Source organism: Neolamprologus multifasciatus, chromosome 11, assembly GCF_963576455.1.
Source record: "Neolamprologus multifasciatus chromosome 11, fNeoMul1.2, whole genome shotgun sequence".
Classification (NCBI taxonomy): domain Eukaryota; kingdom Metazoa; phylum Chordata; class Actinopteri; order Cichliformes; family Cichlidae; genus Neolamprologus; species Neolamprologus multifasciatus.
Genome location: NC_140449.1, coordinates 30371746 through 30393144, shown reverse-complemented (window position 1 = coordinate 30393144; position 21399 = coordinate 30371746). Strand labels below are relative to the sequence as shown.

Sequence of the window (21399 nt, the reverse complement as noted above, 5' to 3'; positions counted from 1 at the left end):
ATACATACATACACTGAAGAGATTGAAGCCTGACTATATGCAAAGTCTCTTGTCTGGATTTAGGTTTGTGACATCAGCATGCAAAGAGCTTCAGGATAAATCTTGGCACATCCTAGCTCTTTTTCGGGAAGTCCTGAGAGACTTGCTTATTTCTTTGCTAAAGATTTAATAGGCTATTTTAGAGGTCATAAACAAGTGCTGAGTTTTTTGTCTAAGATGTTAAATTCTCCAACCCACTTAGATCAGCCACAGTTCAAATTAATGTTTTTTTGATGATCTTTCACAAAATAATAAGAATAAAGATACTAAAGACAGGAGACCGATGTGTGTGTTCTTTTGTAAATTTGAATTCAATTTTTAATTTATTATGTATGTGTTTACTGATGTAGTGAGCTTTATGGTGTATGATCGTGTGATGCGAAAGCTTTTTAAGAAAGTCAAAATCTGTAGGCATTTTAGTTTTCAGCCACAGTCATGTTAATGGCAAATATGCTAGGTTGAAATAAATTTAGAAGGATTCATCAACTTGTGGTCAAAAACACTGACTTAAAACAAATGCTGAACAGTAGGTTCAAGGCTTCATTGTCATTCAAGCGCATAAATTAATAAAATAAAATAAACATAAAAATGTGCCACAGTATACAAGAATAAAATGAGAGATAAAATAAATACAATAAATTACTTGAGTAGATGCAGTGACAGGAAAGTCTGTTCTGATTTGACCTGCTGCATTTATAATAATTTATTTTTGCAAAGATTTCATATATAGAGACTACGCAGTGCTACAAGTTACATGCCAGCTTTCACAAATAGGTTCCAGTGGAAAGCTGTTTTATTCTGTTTTTTAAGGTAATATTAAAGGTAATCAAAGAAGAAAAAAGGGCATTGGCTTTTAAAGATTTTACATTGTAATATACATATCAGTTCACATAGTTAGGATTTACTCTTATTATTATTATTCTAAGACTCTGAGGGACTGTGAAACTGAAAATGCAGATGGTTAAATTTGACTGGGAAAGCAAACTGTAGGAAAAGATCTTGGATGTTTTAATTTCAGCTTTATCGTGCATGTGTCTGTTTTATATACAACTATGATACAGGGTGTGGGTAATGTAAAGGATGTAAAACAGTGTTAAGGGTTCAAATATTGAGGAGGGATATAGGAGGAAATCCAAAATAACAACACTGGTCCGGCCGGGTTAAGTCAAACGATGATTTTAATGAACACACGTGTGGGAGATGAACACCGTATACGCAGACAGCATCGATCTCTCTCTAACAAGACACAATCAGTTGTTTTTATATCATCAGGGAAATTTATGACGCCTCCTCATGCGTCATCACATGCATACGTTTCAAAACCACAATGACTTTTAACACAGTTTGAAAAAGCAACATCGCCTCGTCTCCATGCCAGGTGTCTTCCTGCCGCTGCCGGACGCTCGCTTATCGTCTGGAACATCAGGCACACATTCTGCAACAAACTGTTCTTTTGCAGGCACAATTTTGCAGTCACAAGCAAAATATGATTAACCTCTCACCTATAAATGAGTCTATCTACTGTGTGTGTGTGTGGGTGTGTGTGTCAACCTGAAATGCACTCAGTTTCACCTCTCACCTCACCAGCTAAACCTTGTAACCTTTCCACCAGACCAGAGGCTCATCCTTATGTGTTATTGCCCAACTGAAACTATATTAATATCTGTAATATGTTGAATAAATGTTTTAATCAAGAACCTCTACTAAAAGCTTAATCAAAAGATATAAATGAATAAAAGACAATAATGAATAACCTGGTTATTCAAATAGCATCCTCCCAACAGCTCCTCAAAGTAACTTACACTTAGACTCTGCTTTAGATTCACTTTCACAAGCACGCTCTGCAAAAGCCTGCGCTCCCTGTCTACTTTTGCACAGAGTGTACTCAGAGTTAGGCCTTTCTTTTATAATGCAATGTAATCTACATATAAACATTTAAGATTATGAAAAGCATTCGAAAGCATTTAAGATTATAGATTTAACTCAACAGTTTAAAGTGGTTATAACTGCACCTGTAATAAAGGCTAATTGGGTGCCAATATGTTTAAACATCTGAATACAATATCAATGCTGTAGATTATGTTATTAATGCAATGATAATGATGATGACCATGAACAATAGCAGTAAAATATCTCTCTGATCTCCACAACAGCAGATTCTACACAGAACTTGCTTGGTGGGTGTTTACATGGAGCCAAAATAAACTCTTATTAGATGCTTGATTGACTCCTAAGAAAAAGTTAATTCTTGGATAAATACGATAAAAATATAATCTAACTATAAGATGTTAATTAAGCTGAACATAATCAATAAATACATAAATAATAATTCTTTGTAGGCTATACTGTTTTTGAGGAAGCAAAAGTGCTGCACACTCATTTTGAAGACAATTAAAAGAAAGATACTTGCTAAATTTTAAGACGAATCGTTAAAATATCACGAAAGCCAAAATTACAAATATATATTCAAATTAAGCAAAACTACAGTCCTGAACGGTATGTTATTGCAAACTTATCAGGAATTCTTATCAGCAACATGAGTCGTTTAATTGCAGAGTTCCAAACAGGAATCCTTGCACTACTGTGTGAAGTTGGCAGACATGGATACCTGTGTGGATTATGTAAATTAGGAGAAGATGAAATGATTGACATTTCATTCTGTAATGTCAGTCCAAGTTAGGAATGTGTATATATTATATATATATTATATATATATATATATTAGGGGTGCAACGATACAACAAAATTCACGGTTCGGTTCGGTTCGATACTTTGGTGTCACGGTTCGATATTTTTTCGATACAAAAAAAATGTTCATGCCTTTTTATTAATTTGTCATTTATTAAATTTTCACGGCACATTCTGCACCACATCTCTGTGCGTTCATCATTTGTTTGAAGCCAGCTCACCTCCTGCAACCACTTTTCCGAGAATACGCGCTTCTTTTGTGGTTCGGACTCCTTCTGACATTTCTTTGGAGGTGGAGGAACATCACAGTAATTGCTTAAAGGAGCTTCTTCGACATCTTTAAGAGTTCTAAACAAATGTCTGTCCTCCTCCTGAAAATCTTATGTACGCAAACACGCGTTGCAACTTCTTATCTTGTGCGTGTTTTTTATTTTGACAGCGAATGCGCACCTGCGGACCACTTATGTGTAGACCTGGTTATTTAGCTCGTCATATTGCAGCCACAGAAATTATTTTGTCCATGAAACCATAAAGCTGCACTTTCTTTTTGCCATATAGTCTGATTTGTCATAACTTTTCCGTTTTGTCACTTCTTCACCCTGACCTGTCTTATTTGGCTCAGCAGAACTAAAATATATATCCTGCTGCTTTTACATACGCACTAACATAACGCTCAGCGATTCTCTGCGCGATCAACCTCTCACATGTTTAAGCTGCAGGAGATTTCACTTGTCATGTTTGTATAGTAAGCTAACGATTGATAAGACGATGGCAGAGGAATTGGTGCGCAAATTATCATCACTCACCAATCAGTACTGTCGCTTTCTATACACAGTTCGCGCATTGCAAAGTGAAAGCAAAAAACAAGCGCAAATTCAAACGCGATTTCAATATGTCACATATTGACAGTGGCCGATGCCAATGACATAATTACCCAGCTACATTTCCGAAAGAATGCAAAAGCATTGACATATATTTTTCCTTCCTACGATAGGCCGACGGGCAGGGCAGAGATAGATTTTGGAAAAAAGCCCCAGGACGTCGGGCTAGCGATTTTGCGAGCCCTGTATCTGATTGAGGAATCACTCATCTTTGGAAAAGAGAGTTTATTATGGAGAAATGTCTCTTTCCAAAATAAAAGCTATACTATACGCTTCTTCTGGGCTATATTCTCAGCAGCATATTAAACATATCAGGTCCCCATAAGGACAATCATGTGCTAACGGCTGTCTAAATGACTCGGGTAAAGTTTGTAGCATGCGTGCTTGTTTTTGTCTGCTTCCACTTGTCTTTGTACTAGGATGATGTCAGAGTAAATGTGCAGTCATATTGGTTGTGTTCCCACTAGTGCTGTCAGCGTTAATCTGAAATGACGTTAAGGTCACAACACGGCAAATCTCCGTTAACGAAATGGCTCTTAGAGCCGGCTCTTTGAAGTGAACGACGGGAGCCGGCTCCTTATCGCGAGCCGTCACGTGGGTTTTTTTTCTCTCTCTCTCTCTCGCACTTTTTTTCGCTTCACTCCGCACGCGAGCCTTGTGCTTTACGCTGGGCAGAGGGGGGAGGGGCGGTAGTTACTCAGTAGCACAGGAACAGAGGGAGAGAGAGAGAAAGAGAGCCAGGGACAACAACGTCACATTAGAAAGGTAAAGTAATCATCCACAACTATTTTCGGTTGCAGATGATAAAGGATGTAGAAAGTTTATTCATGCAGGCCCATATGACAGAGAATATGCATCTTCTTTTTGTTTTAATATTTTAATTTATAGTTAATTGTGTTGTGGTTTGCAGTGTTTTGTGTTGTTTCATTTTAAATTTGTTTAAAAGGAAAAAGCTGAAAATTTAAATAGTTAAAAGTTGAAATGTGAATAGTTGGTTTTTGTATTATATGATTTATTTATTACGTTTTATGTGGAGTGAATAAATAAAAGTATATTTACGGTGGCCCCTACAGACAAATCACATACAAACTTCAAATCACGTACAAACTCCGAAGCACGTAAAAACACGTAAAAACTCAGAAGCACGTAAAAACTCCAAATCACGTAAAAACTCAAAAGCACGTAAAAATTCAAAACACGTACAAAAGACAACAGAAGTGCTCCAGGATGCTGGGCGCAGTGTTGAGCTTTTGTTACCTAGTGGCTACACAAGCCAGCAAGTACCAACGACCGGATTTGGTGTGTGGTAATAACAGGTAAATGAACATTTGTTTTAAATTATTTGAATATATATGAGTGCCTGTGTATAAATACACAAACAATACACACATGCTTTCAATTGTGTAATTTAAGTGATCTAGTAGCTCTGCTTTGGAAGTTCATTTCATGATAGAATTGTGTTTTGGAGTTTGTACGTGTTTTGTCTCTAGGGGCCACCGCATATATTTATATATAAACATATATAAATAAACCCATTTGTTTTACGATCTCTAAAAAGAGCCGGAAATCCCATCACTACGAGCTACCGCGGATCGCCTCATGAGTGGGGCTGGAAGACGTCAACACATTAACGAGCTAACTGCGCTAACACACTAGTTCCCACCAATTGAGCATTGCTGGCACATCCAACATACTGTTTTACTTTAGTCCATGACGCGCTTACCTTCAGGGTCATACATCACATGAAAACCAAAATAGTTCCAAACGCCAGATCTGAATGAGGGTGGGGGAGGTTCAATTTGCCATGTTGCAACGAGCTTAACTTCTGTCTAGCTAGCTTGCCCTGCGCTCAGTGAATCTGTGTTCGACTACTCCGCCTAGGCTGCACTGTCGAGCGCAGATCCACTGAGCGCTCAACACAGACAGCATCGTCAGAAGGAAAGTTGATAAAATAAATTAAAAATGTTGTATTGTTCGATACATATGCGTACCGAACCGAAAGCACTGTATCGAACGGTTCGATATCGATACGAGTATCGTTGCACCCCTAATATATATATATATTTTTTTTATTTTTATTTTTTTTTTATATATAAATAAAAATCCGGAAATGTTTTGCTGTTCAGACAGTGTCAAACAGATCTAATTTTGGTGCTTGTAAGATAGTTGCCTGTATTTATTAAACCTGGAAAAAGTGTCAGTTTGGATTATTTCTTTTATACTTGTAGGTTATGCTTCTACACTGCCTCTGTGCTGTTGGATTTAGCATACTGGTATATGTTTGGCAAAATCATCAAATCAAACCAATCATTAAATAAGAAAACTGGTGTTAAGCTCTCAGCCACTTTAGGGAATCTCTTTGATGAAAACCTTTCCACTGGATTGCTTTCTCCACTTCAGACTTATGTTAGCTCCAGTTGCAGCCTTTAGCTAGAAAACAGAAAAAAAACAAGAGCTGTTTATAGGATCATTTAGATCTGACATCTTACACAAAATGTTCTAACAGAACAACAAAAAGCACATAATGTGATCTTCAGATCTTGTAGATACATCACATGTCCAAATTTTCTGTGATCAACTATTTAACTTGCCATGTTACCAAACAACAACAACAGCAAGTAAATTATCATTAAAGAAGTGAGTGCTATGGTAAATGGACTGGTTCTTACATAGCACTTTTCTACTCTATCTGAGCACTCAAAGCGCTTTATTCAACTAATTCATTCACCCAATCACGTTTTGTTAAGTGCTTAGTATCTAACATTCATACTCAGATGGATGCATTGGAGAGCAACATAGGGTTAGTCTCTTGCCCAAGGATATTTGGCATGCAGACTGGAGGAGCCTGGGATTGAACCATCTACCTTGCAGGTAGTAGCTGCTCTACCACCTGAGCTGCAGCCAAAGGACTGGACAACATGTTTTGGCCTGGTTTAAGTAGGTCATTAATACTGTATTTTCTTATTCTCTGAGCAGACTGTAGGAGGCAAAACACTTAGAGCAAAGATCTGCGAGACTTACTTGCTTCAAGATGTTCTCTTGTATGGTAGGGTTATTTAGATCCAGCCCAGAGTCTTGCAGGCTGATTCTCACTTTAATCACTTTGACTGTGGTTTCTATTATAAGTGGAAAGGAACATATACACAGAAAATTGTTCATTCATCATTTCTGTGTGTTTAGTTCAGATATTTGCACAGTAAAAACAACAAGAGATGCTGTAAATTAAGTACCTACCTTTGGCCTTACAGACACAGAAGAATGGGTATTTGTTAGAACATGGCAGTTGCCCCCATTTACCAGATTCATTCTTCAACAAAGCACCGCAGCGTTCAGTTTCTTCATTCCAAATTTTCTGCTCTACTGGCCAGTATCTCAGTGAGGAGTTACTCTGGTCAGACCACTCCCAGGGGTCTTTGAAGAGTCCAATCCAAACATCCATACCATTAGCTAGACTCTGAATTATCTGATGCTCTGCATCATTCCTCACACTGGTCAGGTCTGTGTGGTTGGTTCTGCAGTAGTTCTGAGCCTCACTCCAACCCATTGTTGCTGAACTGAGAATATACTGCGCAGCACCTTTTTTCTTTCCTGATAAAAAGAAAGGAAAATTAAAGAAAAGCAAACAAACTTAATATACTTAATTTGTATATTGGTATATTGTAGCTGTGGTACTCTCTTACCGTCAAAGCATATAAAATATTTGGCGTAATGACAACGGTCTGAAGACAAACTCCCATTTTCATATGTACCACAGTTGTAATTTGTGTTGGAGCCCCAAGGCAAATAATTGTAGAAATCGTTACTTGGCATAGACCAGTGCCATCTCTGAGTCTGGCCTTTCCAAAGCCCAAACCACACAGCTTCATTGTATTTGTTCTCAACAAAATTAAGAATTGATTCTATCTTTTTCATGTTGTCAAAGGTGAGCATGTCAATGCAGTTCTCTCTGCAGTAGCTTTGTGCCTCATACCATGTTTTTGGATTATAGAATAAGACGTTCTGGATCTGGTAGGGATACAAAGGTAGAAAACACATCCCTGTGGAAGAAAGGTCATAATTTTACGCCAGCATAACACTTAATGCTACTTAATTCTGAAATTAAGACAACAACTAATAGTAAATTTTATCATTTGAGAAGGTGACAGGGATTTGCTGTGGGAGATACTACCCGAGGAGAAATACTGAAGTTCACTGACCTGCAAGTAGAATTAGGTGTGTTTCCAAGACTGTAAAGACATTCATAAGAATAATGTAAGAACATTTATTTCCTCATATTTTAAATAATCAAGATCCTTTAAAGCAGAACCTTTACGTTCTGCCTTAAATAATATCCAAGCTTTCCTAGGGGTACACCCTGGAAAAGGTTGCCAGTCAACTATCTATCTATCAAAAAGTAATGTAAACATGACATGACATGAACGAAGATAATGGAAGAATCTTACCTAATGTTAACGGCTTCATGATCTGTCCCAAAATTACATTTACGAGCAAATGTGTCCTAAATTTCTGCAGCTTGCACTGCAGTTGTTACTATGCTAGAACTGATTCAGTCTTTGGACCTAAATGTGATACTGACAAGGGTTTTGCATGTGGTAACCACACGTGGTTTATCAGAAAGAGGTGGTTGTGGTTGACACATTTACCTGTATGTGCAAATGATTCTTCCTCAGTATGCAAAGCCTGTGGAAATCTGGACTAAGTAATGCAAGTTATTCTTCTCCATTTAAAGGAAAAGTCAATGTCAAAGCTTTAACCTGACCCTTAATATTGCCAGATATAATGGTAGTACCAATCCACAAATACCCTCTGGACACATATCTGCATAGCTGTAATGTTATGCCCATTTACCAAGAGTTCAGGGAGGTCAGGGGATCTATAGTCAGGGTTTTGAAAAAGATTATATGCTGTACATAGAATGTTTTGAGGGACAGCCTTAGTAATTTTTTGAAATTCTATTGCACTATTAGTATATTAGTGCAAAAGAAATTGTGTGAAAGGCACAGTGCTGGGCAAAGTCAGCACTGAAAAAATGGGAATTGGCAGGCTTTTGAATTTGCACAAATGAATTTAGTTAATGCTACACAAGCCTTTCATGTTTCTCTTATTTACATGATTAAATAAAGTACCATTTACTTGATTATAAACAATACTGAGACTACTCATTTTTCTTGCATTGAATTAAAGTGACTAAATTAGAATACTAAAACCATTGTAATCATGTTTGACCACAACCGGAAATGATGCAATATATTCAAAGACAACAACTAAATATGATTGGATAATAAGACCTAGAGTCTTATCCAATTGACTATGTGCACGTTAGCATATGCTACTTCCGGTGCGGAAACTCCTGTGGGGAGCTTTGTTTCCGGTGTCCTATTCGCGCCCTGTTTACGGTCCAAAACAAGTTAAGCAAATAAATAAAGCGGCGATTTACATTTCTATAGATGTCTCGGGCATTTACCCAATATATCTGTAAATGATGTTCATCGAGTTGTCGATATTTTTCCCCCACGCCTCAGGGGAAAAGAGAAAATGGATTCAAATGTTATATTTCTCAGCTGTCCCTCGTTTATCGCGGGTGTTATGTTCTAAAAATAACCAGCGATAGGTGAAATCAAGTAGCCAATTTTATTTTTTGACGGTGCAAAACGTTTCGTGTACATCTTGGACATACAGCACTGCATTTCAGAGTCACACTGCTAGCATAGATGCAGCGATTCTGTACTGTACAGGAGAGACGGAGGAGATCGTCTGCAGCGATCAGGACGCAGGACGTAAAAAAGCATGCAAACTTGCACTAAAAAATCTGCGAAACAGCGAGGTGAAAGGTGAACCGCGTTATAGCGAGGGACCACTGTAATTTTGAAGGTAAGTCACAACATACCCTTTGTAAATACTAATGTATAGAAACCGTTACCAGCAATCATTAATTTTTTGTGTGGCTTTTTTTCACGGTTTGTTAACATGCTGTGTAGGTGTGTACTTGACTAGCTGATATCGACATAACGGGGAAAACATCTCGTTTGACTATTGTTCACCTGTAGTTTCAATGCTGAACATTTGCCTGTTTAAATCATAAGACCAGTCACTATACAGAGATGTGCTTCTGAATGTGGACGATGTGTCTTCTGCTGCAGTTCTGCTTGTGTTGAGTGATGTAAACAACTGATCGATCTAAACTCTTTAAACGTCAAAATTGATCATTAGATTTTTATGACACAACAGTGGTGAGTGTTCCCACCTTCTCCTCTTTGTAACTTAACGCGATCGTTCCGTTTTCGAGTTTTGGACATCAATTTTGGAGTATATCTTCGCAGTAGCGATTGACTGCAAAGTAAAGCTACCGGAAATGTACAACCCCACATCCGGTCTCAAACCAGGAAGTTAGCATTTTCTCGTGCACAGGGTCAATAAGACAACAACATAATTTAAGGAGAGCGCAATTGACCGCCAGATTCTGGAAGACTGTTTAGCCGCATGCAACCTTTGGCACTGAGTCAGGCATACTGAGAAGGTAAGTAATTTAAATACATTTGTTTTAGTTGGGTACGTTTTCACAGAATTGTTGTAGTGCATGCTATATGAAAAGTAATCTGTAATGCATCTACATGTTGTTTTTACAGTGCTAGCTAAAGTTGGTATTAGCTTTGTGGCTAAAACTGAAAAATAGTATCAAATTGCAGCTGTTGTTGGTCAGATATGGAATTTATGCATGTGACAGAGAGCACTGACGTTTTTTATGGCTTAGCAAGTTAAAACGTCACTGAGAGAGCAATAGTGTTTGTGTTACTCGTGCTAGTTATGGCTACAGTGGCTAATTAGTCCGGCTCTAACGTCAGAGTTTAAGAAGCTGGGAGCCCCACAGTGCCATAACTTAATTCTTGCTGCTGACACGCACTCAAGTTATAATAAGGATCCTGCCACCTTAGACGTGGGTTTAAGAACCCGTGCCCATAAATGCCAAATCATTTTTCCATTTAGTCATTGTTTTAGGTGAAGTGTCACTTGACTATTCTATTGGTCAAGCCCAAATAATACAGCAGATATCTACAAGGAGATAAGTTTGTTCAACAGAGTATGTCTTATTAAGTGATGTATTGTGAATTTTCCAACATCGTCCTAACAAAAATTAGGACCCCCCCCCCTTTTTTTTTTTTTTCTACTTTGTGTAGAACATATGTGAGCTGCTTCTCAAAACATTATGTATAAATGAGAGAAAGATTGGTACTAGAAACCATTGATGCTCTTCTGGACTGCAATAAATACATTTTTTCAATTAAAATTAATGTTTTTTGTGATGGTGGAATTTTTACCTTTATCATTACAGAAGTCAAAACATCAGATGATGATAGCTTACCATCTAAACTCCCCATCTCTTGGCAAGTCTGAATTAGAGGGCTCAGCTGTATTGGCCTTTCTAGTGGATTTAAAGAGTTAAAGACTTAAAGAGGAGATAGCTTAAGTCATTAGGTACATATTCCCTGACATTCTAGAGGTCGACCTTTGACAGTGTGTGACATAAAGAGTATAACTTATAGAAAGGGAATGGTACTGGCCCAAAGGGCAGCAGGTGGATTGCCAGAATACTGAAAAACCATATCTGCATTGTACCACAGCATATTCTACATTGTCAGAGAGCTTGGTGGCTGGTACAGAGAGCACGACAGAGCTTTTGAGCTCAGCCCAGTATCCACAAGAATATTCACTCTCGTTTCACTCTGAACTCCTTGATACGTATCCATTGGTTGACTATGAGATTGGATTAGTCCACATTGTGACTCTAAAAAGGCATATAGAAATAAAAGGTGTTCATATAAGTGTAATAGGTTCAGTCGCATGTATTTCCTTAAATAAATTCTTCTTTTTTTATGTCTGATCTTTATAACTTTGACTATTGGGTATGGATAGCTTTATGAAAACTAAACTGAAACGATTCTTTTTGAATGTCTGATATGTAATTCTTTTTTGCCTACAGAGTCCTCTGGTCCTAAAGACTGTTTTGGCTGACGGGAACCTGTCGAAGGCTCACTCTCTAATGGAGCGCCTGAATCAACTGAGGATCTCATCGTTGAAGTCAAGAGACAGTGTTGTCTTCAGGGCAGTTTCAGACTTCAGTTTATGGATTCCTTGTTTGGGAACGAGTTTCTTAACCTCACCTCAGTTTCAGAAATAGCAGACAAAGGGACTCTTAAAGCTATTGACATGCCAAAGCCCACCACATGGACATAAAAAAGAGTAACAGAGTTGGTGAAACTCAAGATGGAAAAGACTTTTTCATACAGAAGACATGAAGATGTTCGTGATGCACCAATGGTAGAGGCTTTCATGGCAAGATGGCCTGATCTATTTGACTTCCATGAGGTAAGGTTTGCCTCATACACGGTGTTCTTGTGGTATTAGCCTAAAATGGTTAAGGCACAGTTGTTATTTGACAGCCCATTTCTTCAGCATGAGTGATTGCAGCCTTCTTCCAGGTATTAAACCTTTGAAGCTCATTACTCTGTGCTCATGTTTTCAGATCAACGCTGAGTTTAAGAGAATTGCCACCATCCCCCCTCAGACAAAGTTCGTGGCTCAGCTGGCTCTCCACTTGGAAAACCTGGTGAAGTTGGTCAACAGAAGAGGAGAGCTTGGACTAATACTGAAAAGAATTGTGGCATAAATGGATAATGTAAGTGATAAAGCCTGAATTTCAAATGTTTTCCCATGATAAATTCTCGCATATTGTATTTTTACATCTGCTTGTTTTTTTAACCTTGACTTTGTCAACTTATTATTAATTGCCAGTAAACCTATTATTAATTTGTGTGCCTTTACTTTAGAAACATTCATGTAAAGTACACTATTAAAACTTAAATGAAGGACAAGGGCTGAATGAAGATGCTAATTACATACATTTCATTTCAGCGTGAAGATGTTGATGCTGCGTCTGTCAAGGGAGTGTGTATCTACATGTGTGAAGACCCTGGCATGCTTATCCGGGAGTATGTGGTATGTACTTGTGTTTTGTTTTGTTTTTCCTTTTCGGACTTTCTACAGTGTGTCATATTACTTACTTGGCATGAAATGACTAACATGGCTTCTTTTTTACAGGGCATGGAAGAACGTGCCATCAGTGAGACTGTTGAAGACACCACTGTTCGAATTTATCATCTTAAAGAGCAAGCTTCAGCAGATGAACAAGAGTTGTCCTCGCAGGCATCAGGGTGGCGAAGAATTTGGATAATGTAGCATTTGCTGTGATAATGCTATTTGGACTCATGTATGCACTAAACCTTGCCTACCCTGCTGACCTTCGCTACAACTTTGACGTTTTCCAGAAGGTTTTCATGGAACTGGATGGAGCTAAACTCTCTAAAGTTCTTGCTTTCAAAAACCATCGGTTTCATTGAGAAGTCAAAGACTGCACTTCTGCAATTCTTTGCAGTTTTTCATTTTGTGTTCAGTAACGTTATACTGCTTATGTTTTTATTGCTTTCCCCTCATGTGACTGCAATGCAGGATGATTTTTCCTTTTGGTAAGAAATTTTTACTGATGATTTTTAGCAATATGTTCTAAGTCAACCTTAATGTCCTGCTTATATGTTTAAAATGAAGATTAAAATTCATGTAGGTGTTTGGTATTAGTTATGTAACAATGTCATTTAAGGCTCAACTTAGTTGAAATCTTGTACAGATAAATACTTGTACAGAAGCTGAAACTGTTGTCAAATAATACACAAGTTATATTTGTGTAAATATGTTTATTCATAAAAGCGTGTTGCTTTTTTTCAGGTAGTCTTAATTTGGTTTACATTTTCAATTGTGTAATTAATACAAATGTTATATGTAAGAGATGACAGGATCATCTATAAGCACTTTCTTTTATTTGCTGCTAAGGTCAGTTTTTTGTGAAATATTTGCAAATATATTCTCAAACTAACTTTTTCTTTTAGTTATTTCTGCAGGCTATCTTTAAAAATGTGTTAACAAGTTTATATGGATGTGATTTTGGACTTGTTCATGGCAGAATTGCTGCTTTCACTGCTGTTACAGTTTAATAAAGGTGAATTGTTCAGTAGCACTCAGTCTTTGCCTTTTTTGTCAATAATGATCAGTTAATATTTCAATTGAAAAAATTAAGTAGGATTTAAAGCCATAAGTTGTGTTGCAGGAACATAATTGCAATGTGTTTACATTACATAATATCATTGCGTACCACTGGCAAATAAAAATAAGTTGGTGTTAAACATTAAAATATATTGACATTATGCAATACATTGATATTATGATAATAGATTAATATTAGTACATCAAACATGATTTGTTTAAGTAATCTGATGTAAATAAAATACTTTGATTTGACAAGCATTAATTACTTGAGGGAAATTGGAAAATTAAGTCAATCATACTTATTCATATTATGTGGGACCGATGTACACAATAAAATCAAGTAAATTGAAAGAACTTTTTTTTTTCAGTGAGTGTTCAATGGCTCAACGACAGAATAGTTCACAGTCCAACTTGCCTTTAAACCAGTAGGAGCTCTCTTGCTGTGGAACGAGCAGGAGCTGATGGTCAGAGTAGTTCCAAGCCTTCAAGCCAGTGCATGTACGAAACACCAGCTCCAACGGTGCCTTCCCAGTTTCCCCAGGGTTTAATTGGGGAGCCTTGCGATGGTTTAGCATGGTTAGATCAAGTTCAGTGTCGGTGTTTAATTGACACCGGGTCCCAAGTCACATACGTGAATTGGTCTGTTTGATTAGAATTCTCTTTGCATTTCACTTTATATGTATTTTGTTGATCATTAAATAATATTGTCTTAAAATCTCATGATCATATTTAGGCAAGTAGAGCTAGACGACTGGAATGAAAGTAAATACATGTAATTTCCACTGAAGAGATTGAAGCCTGACTATATGCAAAGTCTCCTGTCTGGATTTAGGTTTGTGACATCAGCATGCAAAGAGCTTCAGGAGAAATCTTGGCCCATCCTAGGATTCATCAACTTGTGGTCAAAAACACTGACTTAAAACAAATGCTGAACAGTAGGTTCAAGGTTTCATTGTCATTCAAGCGCATAAATTAATAAAATAAAATAAACATAAAAATGTGCCACAGTATACAAGAATAAAATGAGAGATAAAATAAATACAATAAATTACTTGAGTAGATGCAGTGACAGGAAAGTCTGTTCTGATTTGACCTGCTGCATTTATAATAATTTATTTTTGCAAAGATTTCATATATAGAGACTACGTAGTGCTACAAGTTACATACCAGCTTTCACAAATAGGTTCCAGTGGAAAGCTGTTTTATTCTGTTTTTTAAGGTAATATTAAAGGTAATCAAAGAAGAAAAATTGGCATTGGCTTTTAAAGATTTTACATTTTAATATACATATCAGTTCACATAGTTAGGATTTACTCTTATTATTATTATTCTAAGACCAGTGTTGGGGAGTAACGGAATACATGTACCGCCATTACGTATTTAAAATACAAAATATGAGTAACTGTATTCCGTTACAGGTACCGTTTAAAAAGGTGGTATTTAGAATACAGTTACTTTGTTGAAATAAATGGATTACACGGCGGTACTTCCCTGTTTCATATTGTGGCGGGTCAGGACTGTTTGGGTTTTGTTTGACAGCTACGTTCTGTTGTTCCAGGTGGCGGCATTACAGTTGCCATGGTTACAGGGTGACGCTCTCTCTCTGCGTGTTTCATGGGTGAGAGAGGCCTTTTTGTTGTTGTTGTGCTAAGCTAATAGGCAGAATGCTACCGGTATAGCTCTAAAGAATGTAGCATCATAGGCAGTGTAGTCCATGCTGCAGGGAGAATGGACTGCCATACACGTTATGTGTCTGTGAGCGAGGGAGGGAGAAAAAGGAAAAGTACGAGCTGTCATCGAGCAAAAACGGGAGCTGGAAGCATGTAAATATAATAATAACCAAGCCAAGAAGAGTGCCTGAGGAGCCCAGTTGTAAGTAAGCTATTAAGACTCGACTGTACACCGTGTTCGTGTTTTCCTCCAAAAACAATAAGTTCCGTTGGAGCAGCCTTTCAAGGCCTCTCTCTGTCTGTCGCTAGCAAAGTTGACCTAGACAACAAAGTAAAGCTAGTTTTCGGCTAGGAGCCTGACACAGAACCCACCGTATTAGCCAGAGGTCCCTTTACTACGGTTCGGAGCCGCGGACCTTCAGTAACAGTAATAAATCACAGCAATAGTACATTCATGTAGTTGTAAACAGCATGATAATATATTAAGTAATCCAAAGTATTCAGAATACGTTACTCTCATTGAGTAACGTAACGGAATACGTTACAGAATACATTTTGGGGCATGTATTCTGTATTCTGTAATGGAATACATTTTAAAAGTAACCTTCCCAACACTGTCTAAGACTCTGAGGGACTGTGAAACTGAAAATGCAGATGGTTAAATTTGACTGGGAAAGCAAACTGTAGGAAAAGATCTTGGATGTTTTAATTTCAGCTTTATCGTGCATGTGTCTGTTTTATATACAACTATGATACAGGGTGTGGGTAATGTAAAGGATGTAAAACAGTGTTAAGGGTTCAAATATTGAGGAGGGATATAGGAGGAAATCCAAAATAACAACACTGGTCCGGCCGGGTTAAGTCAAACGATGATTTTAATGAACACACGTGTGGGAGATGAACACCGTATACGCAGACAGCATCGATCTCTCTCTAACAATACACAATCAGTTGTTTTTATATCATCAGGGAAATTTATGACGCCTCCTCATGCGTCATCACATGCATAAGTTTCAAAACCACAATGACTTTTAACACAGTTTGAAAAAGCAACATCGCCTCGTCTCCATGCCAGGTGTCTTCCTGCTGCTGCCGGACGCTCACTTATCGTCTGGAACATCAGGCACACATTCTGCAACAAACTGTTATTTTGCAGGCACAATTTTGAAGTCACAAGCAAAATATGATTAACCTCTCACCTATAAATGAGTCTATCTACTGTGTGTGTGTGTGTGTGGGTGTGTGTGTCAACCTGAAATGCACTCAGTTTCACCTCTCACCTCACCAGCTAAACCTTGTAACCTTTCCACCAGACCAGAGGCTCATCCTTATGTGTTATTGCCCAACTGAAACTATATCTGTAATATGTTGAATAAATGTTTTAATCAAGAACCTCTACTAAAAGCTTAATCAAAAGATATAAATGAATAAAAGACAATAATGAATAACCTGGTTATTCAAATAGCATCCTCCCAACAGCTCCTCAAAGTAACTTACACTTAGACTCTGCTTTAGTTTCACTTTCACAAGCATGCTCTGCAAAAGCCTACGCTCCCTGTCTACTTTGGCACAGAGTGTACTCAGAGTTAGGCCTTTCTTTTATAATGCAATGTAATCTACATATAAACATTTAAGATTATGAAAAGCATTCAAGCATTTAAGATTATACATTTAACTCAACAGTTTAAAGTGGTTATAACTGCACCTGTAATAAAGGCTAATTGGGTGCCAATATGTTTAAATATCTGAATACAATATCGATGCTGTAGATTATGTTATTAATGCAATGATAATGATGATGACCATAAACAATAGCAGTAAAATATTTCTCTGATCTCCACAACAGCAGATTCTACACAGAACTTGCTTGGTGGGTGTTTACATGGAGACAAAATAAACTCTTATTAGATGCTTGATTGACTCCTAATAAAAAGTTAATTCTTGGATAAATACGATAAAAATCTAATCTAACTATAAGATGTTAATTAAGCTGAACATAATCAATAAATACATAAATAATAATTCTTTGTAGGCTATACTGTTTTTGAGGAAGCAAAAGTGCTGCACACTCATTTTGAACACAATTAAAAGAAAGATACTTGCTAAATTTTAAGACGAATCGTTAAAATATCATGAAAGCCAAAATTACAAATATATATTCAAATTAAGCAAAACTACAGTCCTGAACGGTATGTTATTGCAAACTTATCAGGAATTCTTATCAGCAACATGAGTTGTGTAATTGCAGAGTTCCAAACAGGAATCCTTGCACTACTGTGTGAAGTTGGCAGACATGGATACCTGTGTGGATTATGTAAATTAGGAGAAGATGAAATGAATGACATTTCATTCTGTAATGTCAGTCCAAGTTAGGAATATATATATATATATATATATATATATATATATATATATATATATATATATATATATATATACATACACACACACATATAAAATCCAGAAATGTTTTGCTGTTCAGACAGTGTCAAACAGATCTAATTTTGGTGCTTATAAGATAGTTGCCTATATTTATTAAACCTGGAAAAAGTGTCAGTTTGGATTATTTCTTTTATACTCGTAGGTTATGCTTCTACACTGCCTCTGTGCTGTTGGATTTAGCATACTGGTATATGTTTGGCAAAATCATCAAATCATCAAATCAAACCAATCAATAAATAAGAAAACTGGTGTTAAGCGCTCAGCCACTTTAGGGAATCTCTTTGATGAAAACCTTTCCACTGGATTGCTTTCTCCACTTCAGACTTATGTTAGCTCCAGTTGCAGCCTTTAGCTAGAAAACAGAAAAAAAACAAGAGCTGTTTATAGGATAATTTAGATCTGACATCTTACACAAAATGTTCTAACAGAACAACAAAAAGCACATAATGTGATCTTCAGATCTTGTAGATACATCACATGTCCAAATTTTCTGTGATCAACTATTTAACTTGCCATGTTACCAAACAACAACAACAGCAAGTAAATTATCTAGCATAGTAACAACCGCAAGTACCATAGCACTTACTAAATAAGTAAGTGCTATGGTAAATGGACTGGATCTTATATAGCACTTTTCTACTCTATCTGAGCACTCAAAGCGCTTTATTCAACTAATTCATTCACCCAATCACGTTTTGTTAAGTGCTTAGTATCTAACATTCATACTCAGATGGATGCATTGGAGAGAAACATAGGGTTAGTCTCTTGCCCAAGGATATTTGGCATGCAGACTGGAGGAGCCTGGGATTGAACCATCTACCTTGCAGGTAGTAGCTGTTCTACCACCCGAGCTGGACAACATGTTTTGGCCTGGTTTAAGTAGGTCATTAATACTGTATTTTCTTATTCTCCAAGCAGACTGTAGGAGGCAAAACACTTAGATCAAAGATCTGCAAGACTTACTTGCTTCAAGATGTTCTCTTGTATGGTAGGGTTATTTAGATCCAGCCCAGAGTCTTGCAGGCTGATTCTCACTTTAATCACTTTGACTATGGTTTCTATTATAAGTGGAAAGGAACATATAAGCAGAAAATTGTTCATTCATCATTTCTGTGTGTTTAGTTCAGATATTTGCACAGTAAAAACAACAAGAGATGCTGTAAATTAAGTACCTACCTTTGGCCTTACAGGCACAGAAGAATGGGTATTTGTTAGAACATGGCAGTTGCCCCCATTTACCAGATTCATTCTTCAACAAAGCACCGCAGCGTTCAGTTTCTTCATTCCAAATTTTCTGCTCTACTGGCCAGTATCTCAGTGAGGAGTTACTCTGGTCAGACCACTCCCAGGGGTCTTTGAATAGTCCAATCCAAACATCCATACCATTAGCTAGACTCTGAATTATCTGATGCTCTGCATCATTCCTCACACTGGTCAGGTCTGTGTGGTTGGTTCTGCAGTAGTTCTGAGCCTCACTCCAACCCATTGTTGCTGAACTGAGAATATACTGCGCAGCACCTTTTTTCTTTCCTGATAAAAAGAAAGGAAAATTAAAGAAAAGCAAACAAACTTAATATACTTAATTTGTATATTGGTATATTGTAGCTGTGGTACTCTCTTACCGTCAAAGCATATAAACTTTTTGGCGTAATGACAATGGTCTGAAGACAAACTCCCATTTTCATATGTACCACAGTTGTAATTTGTGTTGGAGCCCCAAGGCAAATAATTGTAGAAATCGTTACTTGGCATAGACCAGTGCCATCTCTGAGTCTGGCCTTTCCAAAGCCCAAACCACACAGCTTCATTGTATTTGTTCTCAGCAAAATTAAGAATTGATTCTATCTTTTTCATGTTGTCAAAGGTGAGCATGTCAATGCAGTTCTCTCTGCAGTAGCTTTGTGCCTCATACCATGTTTTTGGATTATAGAATAAGAAGTTATGGATCTGGTAGGGATACAAAGGTAGAAAACACATCCCTGTGGAAGAAAGGTCATAATTTTATGCCAGCATAACACTTAATGCTACTTAATTCTGAAATTAAGACAACAACTAATAGTAAATTTTATCATTTGAGAAGGTGACAGGGATTTGCTGTGGGAGATACTACCCGAGGAGAAAATGATATGTCACAGGGCTTTCAGAAATACTGGGAGTTCACTGACCTGCAAGTAGAATTAGGTGTGTTTCCAAGACTGTAAAGACATTCATAAGAATAATGTAAGAACATTTATTTCCTCATATTTTAAATAATCAAGATCCTTTAAAGCAGAACCTTTACGTTCTGCCTTAAATAATATCCAAGCTTTCCTAGGGGTACACCCTGGAAAGGGTTGCCAGTCAACTATCTATCTATCAAAAAGTAATGTAAACATGACATGACATGAAAGAAGATAATGGAAGAATCTTACCTAATGTTAACGGCTTCATGATCTGTCCCAAAATTACATTTACGAGCAAATGTGTCCTAAATTTCTGCAGTTTGCACTGCGGTTGTTACTATGCTAGAACTGATTCAGTCTTTGGACCTAAATGTGATACTGACAAGGGTTTTGCATGTGGTAACCACACATGGTTTATCAGAAAGAGGTGGTTGTGGTTGACACATTTACCTGTATGCGCAAATGATTCTTCCTCAGTATGCAAAGCCTGTGGAAATCTGGACTAAGTAATGCAAATTATTCTCCATTTAAAGGAAAAGTCAATGTCAAGGCTTTAACCCGACCCTTAATATTGCCAGATATAATGGTAGTACCAATCCACAAATACCCCTCTGGACACATACCTGCATGCATTGTACTTCCAAATATGGTACCATACAGAGGGAAAATAAGTTTTCCAACAGTATAAGATTTATGGCCAAGATGAACAACAAAGAAATAAGCAAACAAAATGATTTTCCTTACTTTTTGTGCTAAGTTTATATGCTTTAGACATTAAGCTGTCATGGTCCTGGGTGTGTTTTGTGTTTTATTTATATTTCTTGATTATTGTTATTCGTGGTTTTAGTTCTTTTCAGGTTATTTTGTTGTAGTAGTTTCTAGTTTCAGTATCTGTACCTTCCCTGTGTGACTGAGCTTCTTATTCCCAGTGGCAGCAGCAATACGCTCAGTAATCCAAATGACTCTATACTGAAATGTTGGATGTCTATCTTGAAAATAAATCCCACACTGATATTTAACAAGTGAAAAAGACAAGAAGACAGTGTTCATTTCTGTTTGTCTCCACGTTGAGCCAGCCACCAGACTCCCTGCTGGTGGCTGGCGCACTTGCAGTGGCTGCTTGGCGGGGCCTGGCGCTCATGGCTTGGTCAGGCCCCTCCTGAAGGGTGGGGGGCCCTTGAGCCTCTGGTCCCGGGGCTCAGTCCGCTCTGGCGCAGCTGGCAGAGCCTGCTGGTGATCCACTGTCCTTGCTACTGTTCTGCTAGGTCTCTTTGCCCAAGCCAGCTCATCACTAAGAACAGATATGGATACTGATTCAGCAGTGAAGTGACTGTCAGTCCCCTCCCGTACATGGATGACGGCAAACTGTATGCCATGAGTGAATGACACATCAGCTCACAGATCCACCTCAGCAGAATCTAC

At 37.5% G+C, this 21399-nt stretch overlaps 1 protein-coding gene and 2 long non-coding RNA genes across 3 annotated transcripts; 1 reads left to right on the top strand and 2 right to left on the bottom strand.

The window, feature by feature from the left end:
- Positions 1 to 5690: 5690 nt before the first annotated feature.
- Positions 5691 to 19379, bottom strand: LOC146508807 (uncharacterized; the record flags this gene model as incomplete). Its single annotated transcript, XM_085178182.1, has 9 exons — positions 5691 to 6038; positions 6630 to 6724; positions 6843 to 7196; positions 7289 to 7645; positions 7805 to 7834; positions 8051 to 8135; positions 18090 to 18167; positions 18779 to 18873; positions 18992 to 19379. Coding segments are annotated over 9 exons (1566 nt in total), but the record flags the coding sequence as incomplete, so codon positions are not given.
- On the top strand, positions 10025 to 13848 carry LOC146508808 (uncharacterized). Its single transcript, XR_014876958.1, has 5 exons — positions 10025 to 10125; positions 11587 to 11972; positions 12130 to 12282; positions 12519 to 12602; positions 12705 to 13848. It is a non-coding gene; the product is annotated as an uncharacterized LOC146508808 (long non-coding RNA).
- A 52-nt stretch (positions 19380 to 19431) lies between the features above and the next one.
- On the bottom strand, positions 19432 to 21151 carry LOC146508806 (uncharacterized). Its single transcript, XR_014876959.1, has 2 exons — positions 19981 to 21151; positions 19432 to 19794 (listed from the first exon to the last, which is right to left on the bottom strand). It is a non-coding gene; the product is annotated as an uncharacterized LOC146508806 (long non-coding RNA).
- Positions 21152 to 21399: the final 248 nt, after the last annotated feature.